This window comes from Triturus cristatus, chromosome 7 (genome assembly GCF_964204655.1).
Source record: "Triturus cristatus chromosome 7, aTriCri1.1, whole genome shotgun sequence".
In the NCBI taxonomy this organism is placed as follows: Eukaryota; Metazoa; Chordata; class Amphibia; order Caudata; family Salamandridae; genus Triturus; species Triturus cristatus.
The window spans coordinates 718,009,024-718,034,051 of NC_140590.1; the positions used below are offsets into that span (position 1 = coordinate 718,009,024).

At 46.4% G+C, this 25,028-nt stretch overlaps 1 protein-coding gene across 3 annotated transcripts in view; it reads right to left on the minus strand.

Annotated features, from left to right (window-relative positions):
* Window positions 1–3,421: 3,421 nt before the first annotated feature.
* Window positions 3,422–25,028, minus strand: part of CHMP6 (charged multivesicular body protein 6) — a 108,831-nt gene continuing 87,224 nt past the window's right edge. For all 3 annotated transcript variants that reach the window (XM_085617415.1, XM_085617416.1, XM_085617417.1), the window contains 6 exons: window positions 22,533–22,620; window positions 18,227–18,313; window positions 18,074–18,139; window positions 16,114–16,194; window positions 15,050–15,104; window positions 3,422–7,128 (listed from right to left, as the gene is read on the minus strand). In XM_085617415.1, coding sequence (XP_085473541.1) covers window positions 7,076–7,128; window positions 15,050–15,104; window positions 16,114–16,194; window positions 18,074–18,139; window positions 18,227–18,313; window positions 22,533–22,620 — 430 coding nt within the window. In that variant the 3' untranslated portion in view covers window positions 3,422–7,075. The remainder of the gene's footprint in view (window positions 7,129–15,049; window positions 15,105–16,113; window positions 16,195–18,073; window positions 18,140–18,226; window positions 18,314–22,532; window positions 22,621–25,028) is intronic.

A 25,028-nucleotide genomic window follows, 5' to 3' on the forward strand; every position in this document is an offset into this window, starting at 1 on the left:
TCCGTGCAAATGATGTTTACAGGATAAAAAGTCAACTGGGAACATGGCTTTTTTAAACTTAGAATGAAATTTCTGTTTAAATAAATGTCCCATTATTTATTTAAAAAACTTGCTCCTGGTAATTGGCTGGTTCAGCATAAATGTATCAGTCCATTTAAAAGTATATGAAAGAATATTTTGTTTTTATTTAGTGGCTGTGTCGATAAAGTTATTTGTATTTAGACAAAAAATGGTAACTTTGTATGTCTGCCTGTATCTAGGTCTGCCACAAAGTCTTTTGTTCATGTCTAGTGGTCAGCAATTGGTGGATTCTATCATGTGACCTTTTTTTTGTAATCGGTGTTTGTGTATTTTAACCCACACACTGAACGAGTTATCCATTGCATGATTAAGGCAGGAATGCCGAAACGCGTCGCAAAGGATTGGAATCATTAAAACTGTGGATTTGGTGAGAATCGTTGGTGTCGGCGTCCTTTCTTTGATAGAAGACGGGAGTTGGAGGTTGGTTGATTGATATATATATATATATATATAAATAATATATCTACGCTCCACTTGCACCATGCCAGTCACTCGCGTTCGGGTGCTTTCGTTACGGCGGTGCCGTCCGCTATTATTAAAGCTCAAACCTTTCTCGTATTTAAGGAAATGTAAGCACTCACGGGTAACGTGTTGACGGGTCTTTTATTTCCAGAACATACGCGTTTCGGCGGTCTGCCTTCTTCGGTGTTACCGACACACCGCAGGCAGCAGTCTTTTAAACACACACATATAGAATAGATATAGACAATGGACAACAACAGTGCAGAAGCAATAGCGCCATCTTGTAATGTGTAAACATTGTTGTTCGTATGCTAACGCATTCAAAGCAAACCAGTGCAAATGCATATTGATTCAGTTCATTAACTGGCATTGAAAAGCATACTGCAACGGTTACCCTATTATTTAGTGATCACCGATATTCAACAATTTCATGTCGCATTTTCGGTAGTATATCTACCTACTTTCATCATAGCATCATATTCATTAAATCTAGCCGTGAATCGGCAAATGTCCATTGCACATGACCTTATTGTGTGAGAAAACGACATACTATTAAAAAAACATTGGCAAGGGCTAATCCCTAGCACAACAGTACCATGTGCTAGGGATTTGCCCTTGCCAATGTTTTTTTAATAGTATGTCGTTTTCTGCACTGGTTTGCTTTGAATGCGTTAGCATACGAACAACAATGTTTACACATTACAAGATGGCTCTATTGCTTCTGCACTGTTGTTGTCCATTGTCTATGTCTATTCTATATGTGTGTGTTTAACCCCTTCGCTGCGGCGCAAATTCCGCCGCGGCGCTGGGGGATTCGGGGTGAGCGCGACGCCGCCATGCTCGTGACGGAACCACGCCCTCATGAGTCACAGGCGAGCTGTGCTCATGACTGCGTGGTTCCGTCACGACTCCGCCCACTCAGTACTTCGCCCGCACAGGCGGGGAATTAGTGCCACATAGGCGGAGCGGCCGCAGCATGACGGAACCATGCCGTCATGAGCACACGCCACCCGTGACTCATGACGGCGTGGTTCCGTCATGAGCGTGGAAGGGGTTAAAAGACGGCTGCCTGTGGTGTGTCGGTATCACCGAAGAAGGCAGACCGCCGAAACGCGTTTGTTCTGGAAATAAAAGACCTGTCAACACGTTACCCGTGAGTGCTTAAATTTCCTTAAACACGAGGAAGGTTTGAGTATATATATATATATATATATATATATATATCTATCCTACTGACTCCTCATCATGCCCAACTATTTTCCAGAGATTAGATTTATTACGGGTGTAACACCCCACCAGACACCCCCTGCAGCTACGCCCCTGGAGCAGACCAGACTTGACAGTGAAGACCTCAGTTCTCCAGGAAACAAAGGGGCGTGAAATACATGTGCACCATTATGTGGAAACAAGTGGTGATATCTCATACTGCTGGAGTGAGTACATTATTTGTCGGTGCACCCACGGCGCAATGCACTGCTTCCACAAAAACGAATTCTGCTCTACTTGAAAAGCAGGTGAGACCAGTTTGCATATTTCATAGCAAAACATTCACTAGCAGGTCACGGGAGGGAGGCTCCAATACTGTACAAGAGATAAAAATGGTTAAGTTACCACTGTCAAAGCTCAAAACAAACATAAAAGGTAGGAAGAATACCAGATGGACGATAAAGGTTTTGAAATTCTTTTTGAATCGCCATACATCATGAAGCATCCAATTTCTGACAGGAGTGAGTTGCATACTTTGGGCACTGACTGACGTCACCCATTCCTCCTCGGGCTACCACCAAGCATGCAGCGAAACCGGCCTAGGACTTTCGTCTGACGTATCTATTCCTGCCACGGGGTGGCTTCCAACTCTTGGCAGGTGTTTTTGTGAGTACGACTGGACATGGAACACCCTTAAATAAAGTTCAGATCCCCGAGGGCTGGAGTGATGTGCACAGAGGGACGGGTGCAGCGAATGTGTGCTGTACTTGAAGCAAGAGGCGGGGAGGATGCACTGGAGCAGTGATGCACGAACAGAGGTGCGAAGCGTTGGACGCGCTGGAAGGGAGATGCAGACACTTGCTGGGAAGCACAGGGGTGTGGGAAGACAGAGAGCTGTGGAGTGGGAGATCCACTGAAGAGAGCTACGGAGCTGGAGTGTGCTCGAAGCAAGAGATGCAGACCAAGAGAAGTCACCTGGAGTAGAAGCAATGTACCTATAACAACAGACACTGAGAGCTGGTATCCTGTCCTAAGAAGCGTCGCAGAGCGCAACAATGATGTGATTTAAGCTACAGGTGCTCGAAGTAAAAGGGGTAGAAGCGCCAGGCATGGGGCAGGAGCTTCAGCGCGTGAGGGTGCTGCCAAAGCAAGAGATGCTGCCAGTGGCAGCCTTTGACGGACAGCTGCCCTCAACATCTTGGCAGCTGCTTGCTATGCTATGTGGAGCTAATGCCCTAGCATACAGAGCCTACAGTGGCACAAAAGCGTTGAGAGATGGTTGCCTCAAAGTTGTGGGTCACTAAGCGTACAAGCCAACCCTGGAGAGGAGATTCAAGCTCCGCAGTGACTGAGGACCGCATTTTTCAGTTGTGGTTGAACACTTCCCTCAAGCTGGGCAGCCTGGGGACAGGGAGCACTCTGCATCTGACCAGCAACCTCACCATAACCTGACTTACCGAGGCTTACTGACCCGCCCACCGATCACGAATGCTGCCTTTCACCCCACATACAAGCTGGGACAATACAACACGATGTATGTGCGGAAAGCAATCTAGAGGCAGAGAAATTCAAAAAGGGATTACAAACAAGCTGTGGTACAGTTTTCTGAGCTCAGGAAACTCTAGATCTGGCAAGGAAAAAGAGTAACAGATACAATTTAAACAAAACATTATACATATAGCAGGTTGAGTTTTAATATCATTTGATCTCAAATTACATTCCTGTAATCTCTCCTTCCGAAAAGGACAAAAAGACCCAAATAAAGGCGATCCCTCTTCTTATTCTGTGTATGTATTATAAATACTGTAATAAAAAAGATACCAAAACTATACATACACTTCACCAGGCTTCATGGAAAGTGTTAGAGGGCGTTGGTGGTGTAGTGACCTTCAGTGGCATTTCATCACTGGCTGATGAATTCAACAGCCAGGAAATGCCTGCTCAGGCGACCGCGCCCCCAACATGCAACTTGCAGTCTCAGCACTACCACTCCTGCCGAGTCACTGGCTTACTGTCACATGATGCAATTCCCTCTAGTTGGACATGTAATTGACTTAAGCCAGTATCTGGCCTTTCAGAGGCGCTGACTTGTTTGAAAATCTGCCAATCTGAACAGAAGGCCAGTCCACCTTTGTATGGCGCTCTAGTACGTTAAAATGCGCAATACCATGCAACACTTTCTCAAAATCATATGCTCAGTCCGCAACAGGGTCCAACAGATTGACCAACATGTAATCTGAAAGTCATGTATAAGCCATTAACAGCCACTGGGTCACAGTATATATTTGCCGTAAACCACAGGCACAAGGTTTGAGATCACGGGCCCTTTTATCACCTCAGCTTCAATGTACAGACTATGCCCACACAGTCGGTGCAGCCATCATATAGCTCAGCCCCGAAAACAAGTTTAAAAAAAAAATGATACCTAACTCCTAGTACAAAGTACCATGGCTTAACTGGTGCTAATGGGTTTTGGTAGATGAGCAGACTGAAGGACACAGAGACAAAATGTTTTTCCCAGGATCACAGTCTTAGTAAAGTGGGAGACAGGATATAAAATGAGGGCTCCTGTTAACACATTTAGCAATTTTGATGCTTGACCACTTCCTCACCTTTCAGGGATGTACCATGGAGACCGGCAAACTTCGGGGTTATGTACTAAGGTTTTGAGTGGGTGCTCTCAGCGTTATACTTGCCATTATAAAAGCCCACGTGTGCAGTCCATAACTTGGAGCTCCACACAAGTACCCACAGTAAATAACCCTCCTTTTTCGTCCCCCGATAGAACAAAATAAGGCGCAAATTTTGTATCTGTGGTAGCATATGAAACTCCCTAAAGCCTTGGCTGTGGTAGTGTTGCTTCACGCCAGTTATATATAAACTGCTTAAAAAGCCAAGTCATAACATTGCCGAAAGATGGCCTCTGTCAAGTGTCAAAGATACTGGGCCACCAAGAGTCATAAAGTGTCAGTAAGGATACCCGAACTGCTATGAAAGTCTGTGCTGGGGAAAATATGCAATTTCTGCAGATTTTGGGACACGATGATATTGATAACGGAAAAAAGAAGCGAGACCAGACTATCTGGTTGGGCTTTGGGCAACTGTAATCTGTACTGAACCATGAAATTGGGGAACCATCGATATAGCTTAACACAGGCGAGAACAGACAGGTCCACAAATATGCATTTCCACTATTCAGAAAAATTGTTGCTTGGAAACCAGGCCCAAACGACTCAAACATATGGTGCCAAAGCCTCTCTGCAGCAAAAGTTGGGGACTAATCCCCAAGTATTAACTGTATGTTCAGTTCTGTCCCTTGGTGCATAGGGTACTTGTTTTACTCATTTATCTCCTGCCCTTGTTCAGTGTAGTGTGCAGCACTGAGCCCTAAAAAAGAAAACAAACTTCGACATAACTTGGTGTTATAGCAGCCCAAATGTGAGTATTCATATTAGTAGATGAGTACTGGCAAACATCACCAAAGGACCAATGAATATTCAACGCCCTCCTAACCCCCACAAAAATGTTTCTCTTCAGGACTCAAAAAGGGGCACACAGTGTACAGAGAGTGAATACTGTGCCAGTATAATTTGGATAAATAATGCATTAAAGAAAATGGAAAGCACATCATGGGTACACCTCTCCAGAAGTGGTATCAAACCATTTGCAAAATCTCTATAAGCAAGATTCATACTAGTATTAATTGTAGGGTCTGCACTTGCCATCTTTACAGGATTGAAAAGCATGCCGCAAAGCACAAGCAATCCTGTATCAGCTGGGTTTAGGTATCTAGATGAAAGCAGTACTCATGAAATCAGGTTGACACCTCCAACAGAAAATTGGGTGCAACGGATATGCTGGAGTCCACCGCCAGCTTCCACTTGGGCTGCTCGCTGATGTGTTTTGATCAGATGTACCATCAGAGACATACCACAGGGAGGTACTCTCCTGTAAAGCATGCTTTTGAGGGAGTTATTTAAGGGAAAAAGTACAAATTACGAAATCCATATCCAGGTTTTCAAAATTTAAAAAAGATCCTGACATGAAGAAAAAAGCTTTACATCTAAACGTAAAGTAAATTAATCCTCCACCGCCTATAAATGTTATCTGGAGCCTGGACTCCTGACATTGAACTGATTAACTTCTTCCAAGATGCCCGAAGGTGGTTAGGGGTGGTCAATTCGAGCTCTGAAAAGCACGTTCTTCCAACCAGCAAAAATAGTGGACTAAACCCCATTAACCGGTGGTCATATATGTGGTAAAATGCATGCCAAGTAGCAGAGTGGCACTAAAGAAGAATTCACTTCAACAATCACTGTGCCTTAAGATCGGTTTTTGCCAGCGACCTAAGATGAATCTGTCAGAATCCATCTCCAAGGCAGAAATTTTGGTTTTAAGATAACTTGAAAGCTCTCGAATCACATGATAATCCTCTTCTTTAACAGCTAGCCAACAATCCTCCTGATCTTCAAGTTCTCTAGAATGCTGTTCCTGCTTTACTAAACTTAAGGGCAGCAGAATTCTGACAAATCGCACACGATACCATAAGATGTGCAATGAACTCCGGCACCACAGGCCCTTCGAGAAGACAGATCACCACCAGGAAACACACCCCCATGAAACTGCTCCAATACCCCGCACCCACTCTTGAGTCACAAGAGTATTTCAAGCACCCTTTATCATGGGGCAGATACAAGTCATAACATGCTCACAGCCACGATCCTTTTGTGGTTGTGGTTTGCGCTGACAACCAGAAAGCACACTACTCCGAGTTCAGCTTGCTCAACAGGCTTGTGACCCACAGTGCTACACTGGCTGCACCAATAGGACCATCTCACCTAGAATTACAGCAAAAATGTAAGTAGAGAGAAGGACCAATGAGAGAACCAGACCTGAAACCTTTCTGTAGGTACTAATGCAGCAGTTAAAAAAACGCCCAAGAGGTTCACGCATTTTAGTACCTCAGAGTTGCTGACATGTCCCTTCTTAGATGAAAGGGCTTGCACTTCGAATCTTCAAGCCGAAGCCAAGTACACACAAGGTTAAAATAAACAACCTTTGGACTTCAGGCCCTGGAAGTTCCATGTCTTCAGGACACTTTGCAGGAGTCAATTATTTTACAATGTACTTGATATGTCGACAGAAGGAACATTTTTCAAAAAAATCTTGGATACAAAAAAAGTGATCTGTTTCTCGATGCGTGGTCAGCAGGCCATTGTCCACAATCCAGGGACAGCACTTGCAGCTGCTCTGCCCGGGTCACAATGCAAGGTCGGGCAAACTCGCTGAAATTTTCACAATGTCTGGCACTCTCTCTGAAATGGCGTTAGGAAGCAGCCACTAGCTGTGGTTTCGGCTTGGCCTTCGCAGCTTCTCTCTCTGTATGGAACAAAAAAATGGTGAGATGAAAATGGGATAGTTTGCAGTATTTTCACATGAATGGCGCTCTGCCTGTGCGCGGGGGTTGAGTTATTCTTGCACAGGACATACCTCCCCACTAAAAACTATGCTCACCTGATGAAAATCGGATTTCATACTAATGAATACGTTACTTACCTTCAGTAACGCATTATCTGGTAGAGACTATTTCTAGCCACAGATTCCTTGCCTTACAATTAGCCCCAGGCGTCAATACCCCGATGCGCCGGTGGGTGGCGTTGATGGGCTCAGCGTGGCATCGTCCCCACCGGAAATTACGCGTGCGGTGCCTATATAGGCGCCACCTCAGCGTGCTGACAGCTTCTTTTCACGACTTTCCACGCCAGGAGCGTGGAGCCACAAAGAATACTGACCACTGGTGTGGAAACTAGGGCCCTGAAAGGGGAAATCCACTCGCAGAGGGGGCGGATAGGTGGGACAGTAAGCAATCTTTAGCCAAACCGAGTGCCTACCATGTACGGCGTACCCAAATTGTTCATACATTAGAGAATTCTAGCCGCAGATTCTTTACCTTAGGATACATACCCAAGCAATAGCTCCTCCAGGACCAAGTGAGAAAGTAAACACAAGGAGATGATGGACGGAGCGCTGAAACTTTTCAGACACTCACCCACAGTCACAGATCTGGCTTGAATCCATCATCGTTCTTTAGCTCACTTTGCCACCCCAGTTCAGACACAGCTATATGCAAATCAGTCTTGACCCTGTTCCTCATGGGAACAGTCTAGCCCGAAGTGCCAAACCATGTCTTCCCTGGACCGGAAACAAGCATCCTGGGACCGGTTTCGGGGTAACAGCCCTCATCAGCCAGGCTAGCTTGAATCTAGTGGCCAAGTGAGAAAGTGCCTGTCACGATGGACCTTACTGTCCAGGCAGTAGTGTTTGGTGAACGTGTGCAGAGACTGGCAGATATCTAGGACCAGGACTCTGTGTGCTAATGCAGTGGTCGTAGCCTTGGCTCTGGTGGAATGAGTACACAAACCATCAGGGGTTGCTTTTTGGTCATCACGAAGCAGAATTTAATACACAGCACGATTCTTCAGGAGATGGTCCGCTTCTGCATGGCCTTTCCCTTCTTCTCTCCAACATATAATACGAAGAGTTGTTTGTCCACCCAGAATTCACTTGTGCAGTCAAGATAGAATGACAATGCTCTTTTCGGGTCCAGTCGGTGAAGTTGCTCCTCTTCTTTTGAGGGTTGTGGCAGAGCATAAAGAGTAGGCAGGGTGATGGACTGGCCTACCTGAAAGGGAGTGACAACGTTCGGGAGAAAGGAAGCTCTAGTTCGTAGAACCAGGTTGTCTGGGTAGATGTTCAAGTATGGAGGCTTGGATGACAAAGCCTCAAACCATCTAACCCTCCAGGCAGATGCTATTGCCACCATGAAGGGAATATTGATGGTATGGAGCCCGAGAGGACAGCTGTCCCAGGGCTCAAAGTGAATACATCAGGAAAGTCAGGACTAGATTAAGGTCTTACTGAGGCATGATGAAGGGAGAAGGAGGAAACATATGTTGCAAACCTTTCAAGAACCTATGTACAATAGGAGATTAGAAAATGGTTCGCTGGTCGGGCTGATATATCAGAAAGGTAGCCCTTTACAGTGCCCAGAGCAGAGTCCTGCTGGGCAAGAAAAAGAATAAAAAGAAGAACTTAAGAAAGGGGATCAACCTGTTTTTCTGTACACCATGCCATAAGCTTGCTCCAACAGCAGGTGTAGAACATTTGGTGGAGGGACGTCTGCAGCCAGACTAAAACGGCAGACTCCAGGCGGAAGGTTGAAAGCTATCAATTCTCACTGCTCAATCTCCACGTAAGAAGGCGGAGTGTTGACAGGTTCGGGTAGAGAAACCTGCAACAGAAGATTCTCCCAAAAAGGCTGCCTAATCAGAGGACTGATGGCCATGCTCATCAGCTCGGGATACCAAACTCTCCAAGCCCAGTCTGGAGCCACAAAGATGACTTGGGCCCGGTTGTTCCTGATCTTAAGAATCCTGGGAAGAAGTGGTATGGCTTGAGAGACTTACAGGAGGCCTGAGCTCCACTCAAGAAGAAAAGCATCTGAGAGCGAGAACGGCTTTGGAAACTCCAGCATACAGAACTACTGACTGAGTGTGTTCTCTGCAGTGGCGAACAGACCCAACTAAGGCTTTTCCCACTGCAGTAACAGACCCGGATGGACATATTCGTGATGTGCTAGGCATTTTTGGCGAGCTCACTCGGCTGGGCGTTCATACAGCCAGCCAGGTGTTGAACCACCAGGGAAATGCCCTGCTGTTCCAGCCATATACAGAAATGCAGGGCCTCTTAACAAAAAGTCCACAACCCCACCCTCTCTGTTTGTTGCACTACCACATGGCAGTGGTGTTGTCTGCTAAACACCTGCACTATCCTTCCCTTGATGGAGGGTAAAAGGGTTTTAATGCCAGCCGGATCACCCAGAGCTCCAGAACATTGATGTGGAGTTCTGATTCCGCTGGAGCCCAGAGGCCTCTGACCTCCACCTCTCCCAGATAGCCGCCCCATCCCAGGAGTGACGCATCTATCTCTACCGTCAGATCTGGTTGGGGAAGGGAGAGGGGTCTACTGCTGACCCAACTGCTGTTTGCTAACCACCACTGCAGATCTTGTGCAGTTCCCTCCAAGATCTGGACTACGTCGGAGAGATTTCCCTGATGCTGTGCCCACTGGAACTTCAGGTCCTACGGCAGGGCCCACATATACCAGCGGGCATGTCACAACCAGGAGGCCATGAGCCCAGCAGCCTCAGAGTCATTCGCACCGAAATCCAGGACAGATGCTGAAACATTACCATCACATTCCAAATTTTTTGGACTCACCGTTCGGGAGGATAAGCCCGAAACTGTACTGTGTCCAGAACAGCTCAGATGAAAGGAAGCGTCTGAGAGGGAGTCAGGTGCAACTTCGGGACGTTGATATCGAACCCTAGCAAATGCAGGAAGTCTGCTGTAGGTTTTAGGTGGGAGACAGTAGCCTGGGGAGGGCCCGCCTTCAACAGGCAGTCATTGAGATAGGGGAAGACGGGCCCCTCCGATCTCCGCAGATGAGCTGCAACTACCGCCATCACCTCGGTGAACACCGGAGGGGTGCTGTTAAGGCCAAAGGGGAGCACAGCACACTGAAAGTGCTCATGGTCCATCATGAACTGCAGGTAAAACCTGTGGGCAGGCAGGAAGGAAATATGGAAGTATGCATTCTGCTAACCCAACGCTACCATCCAGTCTCCCGGGTCTGGGGTAGACCAGATTTGAGCGAGCGTGAGCATTTTGAACTTCTTCTTAAGGAAGAAACTGGGGGATACAGGTCTAGGATTGCAGAAGTGCCTCTGCCCTTCTTGGGCACAAGAAAGTAGCAGGAATAGCAACCACGACCTACTTCAGGCGCCAGCATCCTCTCTATGGCTCCCTTTGCCAATAGAGAAGTCCCTTCTTGGCGGAGCAAGGTAAGTTGGCCATCAGGCAGCCTGTCGCAAGCAGGTGGCAGGGGTGAAGGGGTAGTCATGAAGGGGAGGGAGTAGCCTCTTCGGACAATCTGAAGAACCCATCAGTCTGATGGTACAGACCTTCAGTGGGACAGGTGATGGGGTATCCTGCCTCCCACTGGGTGCCCATGATGGTAAGAGGGCAAACTATAAGGGTTTGGAGGATGTGCTTGCCGGGGAGGGGGGAGAATTGGCCTCACCTCTGGTTGCTCGACCCAAGAGGTCTGTGGGCACCGCATCCTCGGCCACGCAGAGGCTGGAAAGCCTGCGCACTGCTAGGCAGTTATAGAAACAACTGGAAGCCCCGTCCGGGGCCATGAAAGGAGCAAAAGGTGGATTGGGGGTGGCGAGGGGCCATGGAAAGTCCCGGGAACCTGACCATAGCCGTGCTGTCCTTAAAGAACTCCAGTGCTGAATCCGCCTGGTCTTCAAAGAGAAGGGAGTCATCAAAGGGCATGTCCATAAGTGATGCTTAGACAACCCCTGAAAAGCCAGTTGTCCTCAGCAAGGCATGGCGCCATAAGGCCACTGTCAGTGAAACCACTCTGCCCAGTGAATCAGTGATATCCAGTCCACATCGCAACGTGAACTTTGTTGCATGTCTCCCGTCAGCAACAGCCTGGGAGAGTATGGCCCAGACCTCCTCCGGGAACATGAGCAACACCTGAAGAAAACATCACCTTTCCCAAGGTGTCTAGCCTCTTGGATTCCCTATCCGGGGGTGGGGTGCTGTGTGAGGAAATTGGTGTTGGTGGGGCAGTAGCGGGCAACAGTCCTGTTCACACGAGCCACTAGGCTTGGACCAGGTCCCAAAAAGGACGTCAGTAAGAACTTCATTAAATGGCAGAAGCAGTTCTGAGGGGGTTACTCCTGGCTGAAGCACCTCAGTCAAGACGTCTGTCTTGACTACCTCTGAGCCAGGCAAAGGTCCTGGACGTCGGCCGCCCTTCTCACGACCATTGCAAAGGATGCTGCTTGCTCCGTAGCCATGGTAGAGGAAGAAAACATGCCAGTATCTAAAAAATATTCCAATCCACTGGCCTCTGCCAAGTTCTCACACCAGTCCATATGTGGATCTAAGAGCTGGTATTCCTCAGGGTCCAGTGCCCCCTCCCAATCCTTCCAAAGTCCTAGCCCATTGGAATAGGGCTCAGGCTTCAGCCTGAAAGGCATGGCTCCAGTTAGCCACGACCTTCTTGCTCCGTGTCTGAGTCAGGGATCAGAACGGGGAAGGCTCCGCCAGGGACAGTCAAAGTGTTATGATCTGCGCCGGTCCGGATCCATCTGAGGATCCTCAGGCCCCACTGGTGCCGGGCCCAGAGCTGCCAGTGAGGAGCCAGTAGGGGCCCCTACTGAACCCAGAGGGCCTGAAGAAGCACTGGTGGGGCAGGCTGTTCAAATATGAGGCACATGGCCTTATAGCACTCCTGGAGTTCAGTGGGGTTAGTACAGCTTCTGGAATCTCAGGGAAGAGCAGAACTCAACCAGGCGCTACTCAACCATGGAGCAAGTCCCTGAATGGCGACGCTTCCTTATCTCGTCGGAAGAAGGACAATGATAAGTCAAAGACTGCTTTGACTTCTTACTTTTTTTTCTTTTTGTGGGACTTACCAGAGTGGACCGAAGACATACAATGTGAGGATGATCTTGGACGCCGTGACCGATCCTGGGCCCTTCCTCTCGACTGGGATCGAGACCGTTGTGCTGTCGCTCGTCAGGCAGCATGGAGCTCGTGGGACTACTGCCTCAAGGCATTGGGTCGCATGGCCTGACAATTGGTGCAGGTCTTTGCGTTGTCATTGCGTATCAAACACCAGAGGCAAAGAAGATGTGGGTCCATCACCAACATATGTCGATGACAGGCGCCGCTGGGCTTGAAGTCGGTCTTCCTAGTGGACAGCCCTGCCACACCAAGCCACATCCCTGCCACACCAGGAGAAGAACTCTCACAAGACTTCGACAAAAGCTCAGTAATAAAGTGACTGAAGGGGTAGCTCTCTGTGGATCTGCGCTGACTAGGGCGAAAAGAAAAGAACGGACATCAACAAGCTGGGGTTGAGCTTATATAGGAACCAAACATATCACTGCTGGTGCAGATGACGCCACCAGGAGCCAACTGATGTCACCTTCCAGCGAGCAGGGGTACTTCTCACAAAAAACGTCTGGATCCGATTTGGGGATAATTCTGAGGTAAGGAATCTGCGACTAAAATTCTCTATCAGATGTATAATCTTAGAAGGATCTGGTATTTAGAACAGAGCACAAATAGCGAGTGGAAAAATCCATGTGACAAAACATGTTTGAATTATACTAAAGGTAGATGTAGGCGAGTGCTGAAATACAAGAGTCCTGTGCAGAAATCCCTAGGCACTCCTCAAAGGTTGTATGACAGAACAACGCATGCCTTTAGCTAGCATACCTTTACAACGAAAATGTAAGTATTTTGCAGGTAAGTATAAAGCTATATATACACACGGACGAACACACACACACACACACACATATATATATACACATACACACACACACACAGACACATATATTTATATATATAATATACACACACACACACACACACGTATACATTTGCATATGTATGTGTGTATATATCTATATGTAAATAGATATAGAAAAAGACATCTTACCTTATTGACCCTCAACCCCCAAACCCTAAAAATACCCTTGCCATTCAAATACCCCAACCCACCCTCAACCCTAAAAAATACCATTGCCACCCAAATACATTTACCCACCTTAAACCCTAAAAATACCCTTGCCAGCCAAATAACCCCACCCACCCTAAACCCTAAAAATACAATTGCCACCCAGAAAATGTTACCCACCCTAAACCCTAAAAATGCCATTGCCACCCTAAACCCCTACCAACCCTTAAAATACCCTTGCTACCCATAAACTTCTGCCCACCCTAAACCCTAAAAATACCCTTGCCACCCTAAACTCTAAATATACCATCACCACCCAAATACCCTTACCCACCCTAAAAATACACTTACCACCCAAAGCCCCCTACCCCACAGCCTAAAAATATCCTTGTCACCCAAAAAACCCTACCTACTGCAAACCCTAAAAATACAGCTGTCACCTAAATACCCTTACCCACCCTAAAATACCCTTGCCACACAAATACCCATACCCACCCTAAACCCCAAATAATACCCTTGCCACCCAAATACCCTCACCCACCCTAAAGCCTAAAAAACCATTGCCACCCAAAACCCCTTACCCATCCTAAACCCTAAAAAACATACCCTTGCCAACCAATACCCTCACCCACTCATAAACCCTACAAATGGCCTCGCCCTTATATATACAAAATAGTTACATTTTCTTTGTAACGGCATGCATGGTAAAGATATATGCGCAGTAAGATAAATTGTGGTAGACATGTATGGTCAAGACTCATGCGTTGTAATGGACACATGGCAAAGGTTATGCGTGGTTCATGCCGCGTTGGAAATGCGGTTTCCCCTCCTCTAATGCTAGAAGAACTGATTCTCAAACAATACACCGAATGGAAAACACACCTGATTCAAGGATGCTTGTGTTAATCTTAAACAGGAACATTGCATCACTGGATTAAACTGCTTTGGATGGTCACTTTTGATGTCGCAATTACTGCTGTAAGTGCCCATTTTCAAGACATTGACACCCACCCTGTGAACAGCTACTACTAACATTGCTTCACAAACCCGAATGTCCTCAATATGAAAATAATCCCAATTTAAAAAATAAAATGAATAAAAAGTCTTTCCACAGTCCCTGCGTGCCCGCTCAGAGCTCGATTCTGATTAAAAGACTGTGAGCAGAAACCACCAGATTTCATTATACGCGTCGGATCGAAGGCTCTATCATTTTTACAGCCAGGTTTAACTCCTTTTTGACGCCCACCTCTGGCACTTTGGTGGCACTCCTTCTGTAGTAAAAGGGCACGCAATGTTCATTTGTTACAGCTTCCCATCAAGCGGAATGAGTGTTTCCCTCATAACCCTCTGCCCCAGCCGCAGACTAGTGTGGTAAAACCGCTTCCCATTTCAAAATGACTACGGGAAACCACAATCACAAAAGGACAGTCACAAACTACATAAAGGCAAGAACACTATAAACAAGCGCATTTACTCTGGGGTGAGAATACCTAAACAACTGGTATCCACCCTAAATCACTCAACAACTCCCCCTAGGCTAGTACGAAACCCCACACTACCTGGATTAAGCACACAAGCCACCTGTGTGCTTCTATGATGCCTTACAGGCGTCAAGAAAACACACGAGCGTGATACTAGACTGCAAGGGGGAAACATCGGGAACTGAAAAAGGAGAGGAAAAAAGTCGGAAGAATACCCGGTTTCTTTTCTGGCAGGGGTTCCGTGGGGGCCTCTGGCAGCTCCAGCTCTTCCTAAAAATGCAGAAGTAAGGACAATTTGTAACGATTATTAGGACTAAAACATTATAAGACTTGCGTGTCCTCGTGCACGAGCAATCAATGTCGCGTTGTAGCTCAAAAATAAAGCCCACACCATCAAGAGGCTCATAAATCATCATCACTTTACTACCCCAGCCACCCCTCACCTGCACCCCCAGACAACTGACGTCCACACCCTGGCACAGAACTGGGCATTACATGAAGATGGAAAGAGGCTGTGCAATCATATAGGAAGGCACCAATTCTCAATCAAAGGAACACTGCAACATTCTTTTAACGTTTTAAAGACAAATGTCGTAGCAGAGCCCTTTGCAACTTGAACAATGTTGGTCATTTATGTTTGTGTAAACTGCACAAACGTTTCATTTTCCTTACTTGCAACATGCGTCAAGCGGCCAGCCTACACCCTCCTCACCAGTCACCAACCGCCTGTCTCCCATCAGCCTACTTACAGCTTTCCAGTCACCCCGTTATTCACGTCCACAACCAAACAAGCAAACTAAAATTGCCCATACAACCAGTCCCATCCCTCAATTTACCAGTCTTTGACTAGTTACTGAAGCGTTTATCACTTTGCAGGTATAATCGGCTTAAACGCCGGTTTTTCCAAAGGTGACTTTCTTCCCCTGATGCATTTATCTCCTGGCACTCATATTCCGGCAAACGTGCAGCAGTACTGGCACAGGTGGCAGACTAGCATGTATGCAATCTGGAGATTTAGCAGCATGTATGCATCTCTGAAGGCCAGCGGCACAGCCACCACTCTTCGATGCACCAGCTGGTCGCTACACCCTAACACTCCTCTCTGCTCAGGGCCTGCCATGACAATCAGCTGTAGACCTAAACACTCAGTCACACCAAGGAAGTAAATCCCTCGAAACATCCATTTGGACCAAGCAGCAGAAAATCAGCTTCTGTTGGTAACAACATTGTCACTTGGAAGCTCCATGACAACGGAGGGCAGCATTGCAAGAGGCCGTACCTGCGTCAAGGCGTCCAGCTCCTCCAGGATGGCCTCCTCATCTTCTTCGGTCAGGCTCCCAGACAGCATTTCATCTATTTGCTGAAAGTATTGGAATAAACAGCACATTGTTGGTCAGCGGCATTCGTTTTTTATATCAGGACAGTTATTAACTGACCAAACCCCTGCCTCGCAGAAGACTAGCCTACGGAGCTGCAAGACAAGGAGAGTGTCGGTTCATCCAGAGGGAAGGGTCACAAGGCAAGCGCCATGTGACTTGCCACAGAGACCACGTATCTTGGAGCTCCAAAGCCCAGTTTGGAAGTCAAGCCATACTCATCATACGGATACTGTAGAAGTGATCATACAGATACAGGTCAGCACAAAGCCATACACACCACACAACCCGCTGACCAGGACCAATTTTCATTGTGGACACCTGACGTATGGGCTGCACCACAAGTACACCTCAAGTTCTGCCCAATGCTCCGGTCAAGGGCTCTGGCAGGAACAAATCATTAGTAACTTACGTTTCTAGGCTTCAAAAATGCTCAATGAAGGTCTTGGGGATAAAAAAAAACAGTGCAGCAAATGCAATTTCTGCTTTTTGTATATTCACTGAATACACATCATTTGGCAGTGCACAGATCTGCATCTTTAGGGTGACTGTTTTGAATCCGACAAAGGTGATTTCACTACAGAAAGACAAAGCTTAAAGAAAAACCGGCTTATCATTCCAAGCCCATCAATCATAGAATACGAACAGCGGGTGACGTTTTTAAAATTTCAAACTCACATGTTTGTATGTCGCCAATTGGATAATGCAAGGAGTAAGAGTATATTGCAATTATTGGACCAAACAGGGAAGGTTGTATTTGAAGACATGCTGTATTTTCTTTAATGTACACTCTTTTAAACAAAAAAAAAAAAAGAAAAGAAGGTGCGAAGCTGACTTTACACTTGAAAGAAGGTTTGCTCAAATTAAGTGTCAATTCAATTAAAATCTGGACTGCAAATTTTGATTTTTGTTTAATAGGTATGGTTTTTAATCACGTGTATGTATACGTTTATAAAGTTAATTTTTAACAACTTATAAAAAAAAAATCAAATAACTTAAGTATTGCTGGAGGACGGGGTGCATCCACTATTTGGATAAAGTCCAAGTAGAGGTCTGCACATAGCAGAAGTTTCTCCAATTTATAATAGGCGAATTTCAGTCAAACATGGAGTATTCAAGCAATGACACCACCCCCATACACCCCCTGAAAAAATACAACTAACATTTTAAAAATCAGTGCTGCCCCTTGCACGCCACCTGTGCGATATGGGGCATAGGTTATTTTTCTGATTACAGAAAGCTTTATAACTTTGAGAGCGGGCGTCAAAATTGACCACAAAAGCTTTGGACCAAACAAACAAGTACAACTTCAGAAAGACTGGAGAGATCACACCACCAAAATAAAAGAAAAGAATGAAGGGTGACTCATCTGTGGGAATGTGAAAAAAAAACTTGCACTAGGCTTCGGGCAAGGAAATTCTACAAAGATAACATTAGTGACAAAAATACAGAATCCCTAGCGGTGCAGGGGAATTACGCAATGACGGATACAGAGAAAGCCATCAGCAGAGATAATTCAGCAAGGTTCAGGATACCCTCAGTGGGGAGCATATCACAGAGGAGCCGACTGGCTATGGGGTGGGAATTGTAGCTCGGGAAATGGAGGATCATTCAACATTGCATGTTTGGCCCTCCATCAAGTTGCATAAGCATAACACATTGAAGGTGTTCAACAAAGATTAAGCTAGAAAACAATATGCTGGATCTTTACCCAAAGATCCCACATATGGAAGCAGGAAAGCGATTTGTTACTGAACAGGCACTGAACAACCTCTCATCTGCATGGAAAACACTTTAGCCTCAATGAAAAACAAATTCCGGCTACGGAAGGCCCCTAAAACATATCAGTATTTTCACACCTACCCTCTGGTATTCAATGGATTCCTGGGTTTCGTCCATGATTCGCTCCACTTCCTCGATTGACATGGCCTAGAAGTAAAAGAAGGAAAATCGCTGATCATTCCTTGGACCAAAAGGTTTTTGCATTGCCTACTGTACTGAAGACACAGCTCTCACCTCATGCATCTTTTTCAAGCAATCATTTCCAACTTTAAGCCCCTCAATGACTTTCATCTCAATCTGAGTAAATTCAATGTCTTGAACCTGGAAGAAATAAAAAAACACAATGAGGGCTCGACGACGATCTTCAAGAGCCTGAACTGCTCCACAATCAACACTGAACCCATTAAAGCACTGAGTGACCTAGGCAGAGTGACTAGCCAATGCACCAAGTATCCAGTACAACAGTTATAGCATGCTCTCTCTGGATATATAGTCTGCACAAGTTCATCGTCATTTCTCTTCCATGAAGACTTTGAGCATCACTATGTTCATGCCAGTCATCCTTCACCGAGTGAAATATGAGACAACTGTTGTGGGGTTAGCACTAAAAGCTGGGAATGGAGATTAAATGCTAATGTACATTTATAACATACAGATCAAAAGAACAATGGGGTCTTATGGTTGAGCCACTGTACACTTCCGGAAAAGAAAACAGTAGAAAAGGGGGACAAGAGCAGGTGGGTAAAAATAATTAAAAACTATTGACTTGCCTAGTCATCTCTTATGCTGTCAACATGTTTTAACCAGTCATCTATGGCAATAGATGACTGGCCACAACATGTTGACAGCATAAGAGATGACAGGACAGTAATATCCCAAGTTCATCTCATGATACATTTTTAACCCTGCCTAGTGGGCCTAGAATAAAATAGAGAGGGACACGGCCAAGGTAGTTTTAATTAGTTTTTGCATAGTGTATCCCTTTAAATGTTTGTTTGTAACTACAAAAAAAACATAGTGTTGGCTGCACAGGGGGTGTTGTAGCACGCCCTATGATCAATCATGCCATTATTAGTGGGTGCACTTTTTAACCATATGTGGGTTCCCATAAAGGGTGTAGAAAAGTGCCCCTTTTCGCATGGATGCCCCCACTGTTTGCCAAACTGTTGATGTACTTTGACTAAGTGTGTCCTGGGTTCCTGCCAACCAGGCACCCAGGGCCTATGTTCTTTCCCTAAAACTGTACTGTTGCAAAACCCAATTGGCAAATCTCTGGCCACATGTAAGTCCCGTATTAAAGGTACCATAGGTACCAAGGGCACTGTGACCAGGGAAGGCCTCCAAGGGCTGCAGCACTTGTTGTGCCATTGCAGGTTGCATGTTTTGGTGCAGAACAAAGTGAAGAGTCGACATGGCGCACGTCCCTGTGTGCCATGCCAACAATCTACTGCCCTGGCTTAGGTAAGCCACCCCTCTAGCTGGGTGCACTATACCAGTGGTGAGGGTACAGGTGCAGGAGCCCTGTATCCCTACAGTGTCTAAGTCAATTCTTAGACATTGTGTTGTGATCTTCCTGTCACTGTGGCCGCGCGCCTTGGTGGAATGTTATTGACTGTCAACGTTCTAATGTAAACGCGGCGCTCAATCTTAGTAGTTGGACACCCGCTGGCCGAAGGATGAGGCGCGCTGGGGTTATGTGCCAAGATAAATAAACGTATTAAAGCTATCTTCCTTCTACGTGTCATGTTGTGGTCACAATATTTTCTTGGCGACGAGGATGGGATGATTCTAAGTGCAGTAATGCCATAAAAAGTATATGGTGCTGGCAGTTTGTCATTACGAACTCCACCGCACCATTATGGCTTTACTGAAAACTGGGAAGTTTGGTATCAAACTTTTCAGCACATTAAACCCATCCTGATGCCAGGGTGGGATTTAATGAAAAATGCACTCCAAGGGCATCTTAGAGATGCCCCCTGAAAACGACCTAAGTCCAGTGTCCTGGCTGAGTGGCTGCTCATCAGCTGCCACCACCAGTCATATTTCTGGATACCTGGGTCAAGAGCCAGCCGCTCTCCGGCTCCTGAAACAATGCACATCCTGGGACGAGGTGCCAAGCCTCCTCCCCTCGGATGGGCAGGGTCCACGAAGGGGAAGCTTTGAAGGCTTGCTGCCTTTGTGAGCTACCCCAGCAACTGGCCCCCACCGGTTCTGACCCCCAGTTTGGGTGAGAGAATCGGAAGGAAAACCAAGTTAGGAGGATAGGTGTGCCCACCTTTGCCAACCCCACCAATCAGGTGGGGGAGGCGAGGTGAAGCACAACTCTCAGTCCCCCGCCATCTTGCAGATGGGGGGACCCAGCCAACCAGAGTGAGGCTTATGCCCTCTCCCACTGGAGGGTGGCATAATAGGGGGTGTACCCACCCCAACGAAAAGACCCATTGGTCCCGACCTGTATCTACCTGTAACACCCCTAAATATAGTATTTAGGTGCAACCCCAAACCTTGCCTCCTCAGACAAGAGAGAAGAAGAAGAGACCGAAGAAGCTGTGCTGAAAAGAGAAGGATACCAACTGACTTGGCCCCAGTCCTACCAGCCTGTCTAAACCTCGAACCTGCTCCAGCAAAACCTCGGTGTGTTCTGCAGCCCCCAAGAATCCGGAGGACCTGCCCTGCCTTCCTAAACCAAGACTTTGTCTCCCATGAGTACTAGATGTGCTCAAAAGAAACAGACTCTGACTCCGGCCGACTCTGTGAGTCTCCCCCACTCAGCTCCCGGTGCCCCGAGCCCGAGTGAACCAACCCCTTAAGGAGGTCCACCCGGCGATCCTAGCCTGAATCCCAGTGACCCCTGAACCTCAACAAGCTCTCAAATCATTTCTGCAGCCAAGAACTGACAGGTCCCCTAAACCGTGACCGAAGGAGACACCCTGATCGGCTCCATAACCAAAACCGTCCAGAAACAGTAACCGCGTCCGTTCGACCAACTCTGTAACCACACGCTTGTGGTCACAGGACGACGCCTCCCAAAGCCCCATTCGCCTCCACAGCAGCTGACTGACTCCAAGGTAACCACGACCGACTCTGCAGCATCAGCCTAGACCGCATCCTACACCCGGCTGCCCCTACACCACTAGTGGTGTAGTTTTTGTGTTGGCCACTGGACCCTACAGTGCTGACCTCGACCCCAGGAGCTTTTGACCCCCAATCTGGTGGCCTGCACGCAGCAGTCCCCAATACCACAACCGTGTTTAGCCCGTTGGCTAAACTGTGGTCCATGCACTCTGCCCCCGGCTGCCTCTGTGCCGCTGGCGGTGTGACTCAAATGCCCACTGACCGAATCCTACCCGAGGACCCGTAAACTCAGTTCTGCCTTTTCAGACCTAAATGTGGCTCGTGAGTAATACTGTGAACCTGTATTAAGTTTTCAAAACGTATTGATTCCTTTTTTTCACTCCCACAGGAAATGTACCAACCTTGTCTCTAGAGATACCAGACTGCAGATAGTCAGAAATACTGTGCAATTACTTTTCTTACACAAATACAAAGTAATGCTTGCAAAGTATTTCTATATTTACCTGTACTAGGAATGTTCTAGGAAATAAATCTACCTAAATAATATTTTCCTACAAACCAATTGGTCGGAGTTGACTCCTTGAGTGTGTGTGAAATCATCTCTTGCCCGAGTTGTACAATAAATGCTTAGCACTAACCTCTGATAAGGCCTTACTGCTCCCCAACACTACCACAAAATAGAGAATAAAGTATTGTCTACTTTAACCTCTGCTTGCCCTTGAGGATTCCCTGGACTCTGTGCACACTATACCTTACTTTGGTATAGTATATACAGAGCCAGCTTCCTACAAAGAGTGATAACATTTTAAGTCATACCTCTTCATCCCTTTGTTGTGAGAGTTTGGTTTATAGTTAGGGAGGACAGTTGAGGAGTTGTACCTCTCTCCCCCCACTCTTTGTGGGTATTCAACCCACCCCCAAAAGACATGGCATGTCAAGAGAAGGCATAAAAGACACACATTAGCAATGCCACAAAGCATGCACTCCGTGTGCAAAAATCAGACAGTAATTAGGTAGACTGATGGCTGGAGGACCTTACCCGATGGCAAATTCTATTTTTGTCAACAACTCCACACGGTGCCAGAGAAGCATCTTTAAGCCGCAAGTTGTTCTTTCAACTGCTGGCACCGCGACACTCACTCATCAAGTGTGGCAACGTCGACGTGCCTTCCCAATAGTCTACTGTTTGTATTCCTCCACAATATGAAGTGTACAGTTCTGACGCACAACGGAGCCCACTACAATTTGATAAAAGAAGCTTTTCGCGTTTGCTCTGCCAGCAGACATTCCAACAACAATACATAAAAAGTAGAACTCTCAACATAGCGAGCCAATCACTTTGGAAGATCCTGAATACCACGGTCTTATTCAGGCAGTAGGCTTGTCTCCAGACAGAAGTGGTCATTAGCTAGACCTGGGACAGCAGCCCCCATGCCTGGGGGACCAGTTGGCGGACAATGCTTACCATATGCTCCAGATTACTGATCTGCGTTTCGGTTTTGTCTAGCAGCTGCTCCTGGTAACGCTTTTTCTTAATCAGCAATTTGGCTTTCCTGTTAAGAACGAAAAGAAAAGCAGCCATTTTAAACTTCACAGGTCACGTCCAATGGGATGCTCACAATTTAGACTGGAATATTTTCTAACTCCATCACTGCCAAAAAGGTGATGGAGTAGATTTCACAAGGTTCAAGGGAGATACAATGAAGACCTAGCATCAATGGGTGAAAAACAGGATCCATAAAGTGCTGCTCTGTCATTTCCATTATTGAAATTGTTACAAACGCAGAACAAGAGCTCAAATTTGTTGGGCACTGTGGGAATATGGTCGACTTTATTAGAAGTCCGGCTGGTTTCTTGTAGGGTGAAGGCCCACAACAACACATCTATTTCAACTTGTATGTTTGTCCAGACCCACCAGTGCAATAATGCACAGCATTGAATCTTCAAGAAGTTTAAGATGCAAAACCACCATGTTGATCACATTAGACTGGACCTCAACAGCCACTCTAGTATGCACATTATAAATGCCCGCACTCCCCTCCACATCCATTGCCTTTTAATCTCAATGACTTAAGCAGCGAGCAAAAAGTCAAACACATTTGTACTCTTAGCGGTAAGAGAATCAAACAATTTTCCGGGCGTGGCGAAGAAAGTAATGATGGAAAATAACCTGCCCATTTACCATTGAAAGTTAAACATTCCAATGTAATAGTTCATATTTGGACTTTGCACTCTTAATCCAATGTTTACAGTCCAGAATCAATAAACGAAACACCAGATAACTTGATGCAAATATCTGCTGAGGGAGACACATGTTTTGCATCCGAAACTCCATCTAGGTATACGCAGATGAGTTACCTGGAAGAGTTTAATGGCAACATAACCACACAACATCAGAGGGAAAGTGGTGCAGGTGTGAAGTTTAGCTTGTTTTCATAAACAATGTGAAGCATGACCTACATCACAAGCAAGAGCATGTTCAGCTCACCGGCACAAAGAACTGCTGCACCACAGGCAGCACCACACGTACAGTATAGGTAGCAGCAGGCCAGGGAGAACACGGTCACCTGGAGTGCAAGCTTCCTGCAAAACTAATCAAGGAAATGGTTAGCCCTGCCCTATCTAATCTCTTCATAGTTAATGCATAATTCCAATAAGGTGTTCATTATCCTTAAAGTGGATCATATTACACATCCTGCCGAAATAACCAAAAGCAGGCTTCTCACAAATTAAAGCTATTATTTAAAGAAGCACCTTTGGGATAGAAGGGCATCTACTGGTAGTGTGAGGCCACTCAACTGACGAGAAATCATGATAGCGGTATGGGTCACCCCCACCAGCACACAAAGAACAACACTGCTCTTACCTGCACATGCATGGACCCTGCCGCAGTGCTTCTTCAATGAGGAGTTGCATGAGGTCAATTTCCCCAAGGCAAGAACTACACCTGGTGCACTCCTAAAACTCTGATGCTGCTAATCTGGCCTGTGTAGAAGTCTCTACCCAGACCACAGAGTCTAGCGAAACAGACATAGCATACCAGGATGTTCGCTCTTACCCCAAGCACAGACAGGAGGGTTTCCCAAGAACCATCTCCAAAAGTGTATTTCACTGAGCCGTACCTCTGTATTACATTAAAAATATTCCTCAAGCGCAAGACTAGCCCAGTGAAACTTTTCCCCTGAGCAGCTATCCAGCAATGCCAAGTAGCGCCATGAGGCTCAAGCATCATTTGCCTAACACGTCGTCACCGGGGTATAACAGGTGCTAACCCTCCCAATGACATTAGTCCATGATACCTTTTATGCATTCAATGAGGCGTGTGGAGAAGAACCAAGACAGCATCAACAACAGTGACAATAACAGCACACGCACATTTGCATATCTTGGAATCTTATTATCTAAGGCACTGACTCATCAGCAACAGTAACGTTTACTTTGGATTCATACTTTACCTACAGACTACTTACCTTAAGAATGACTCCCAAATAATACTCTCTTGGAGGAGGGAATAAGTAATGCCGATCGACTAAGGTAGTCGTGCATTATAGCCCTGGCAAAATACTAGTCACTGAGTGCTTAGGCTGTGTTCAAATAATGTTTAGCAAATGTATACAGGGGTGACCATATGGCTGGCCAGCAGATGTCAGCCAATGCAATGCCTTTGGTGAGAGCTGTGGCTATGACAAGGAGATAGTGGAGTGGGCATGAATAACCACTAGTGGGTCTTTCTTGGCCAAGGCAAATCAAATCTTAATACACAGGAAGACCAAGCATACAATGGGGCCTTTGGTTATCAGTCTGCCTTTTTTGGCTCCAGCCCAGCCTATAAAGAGCTAATCATCCAGTCTGTCATGTTGACTGCAGTCCATGTAGTATTATTCTGCACACCTGGGATCGAGTCTAAGCTGTCACTTCTCCTACTTGATGATATGAGGTAGAGGGAAGACTAATAGACTGG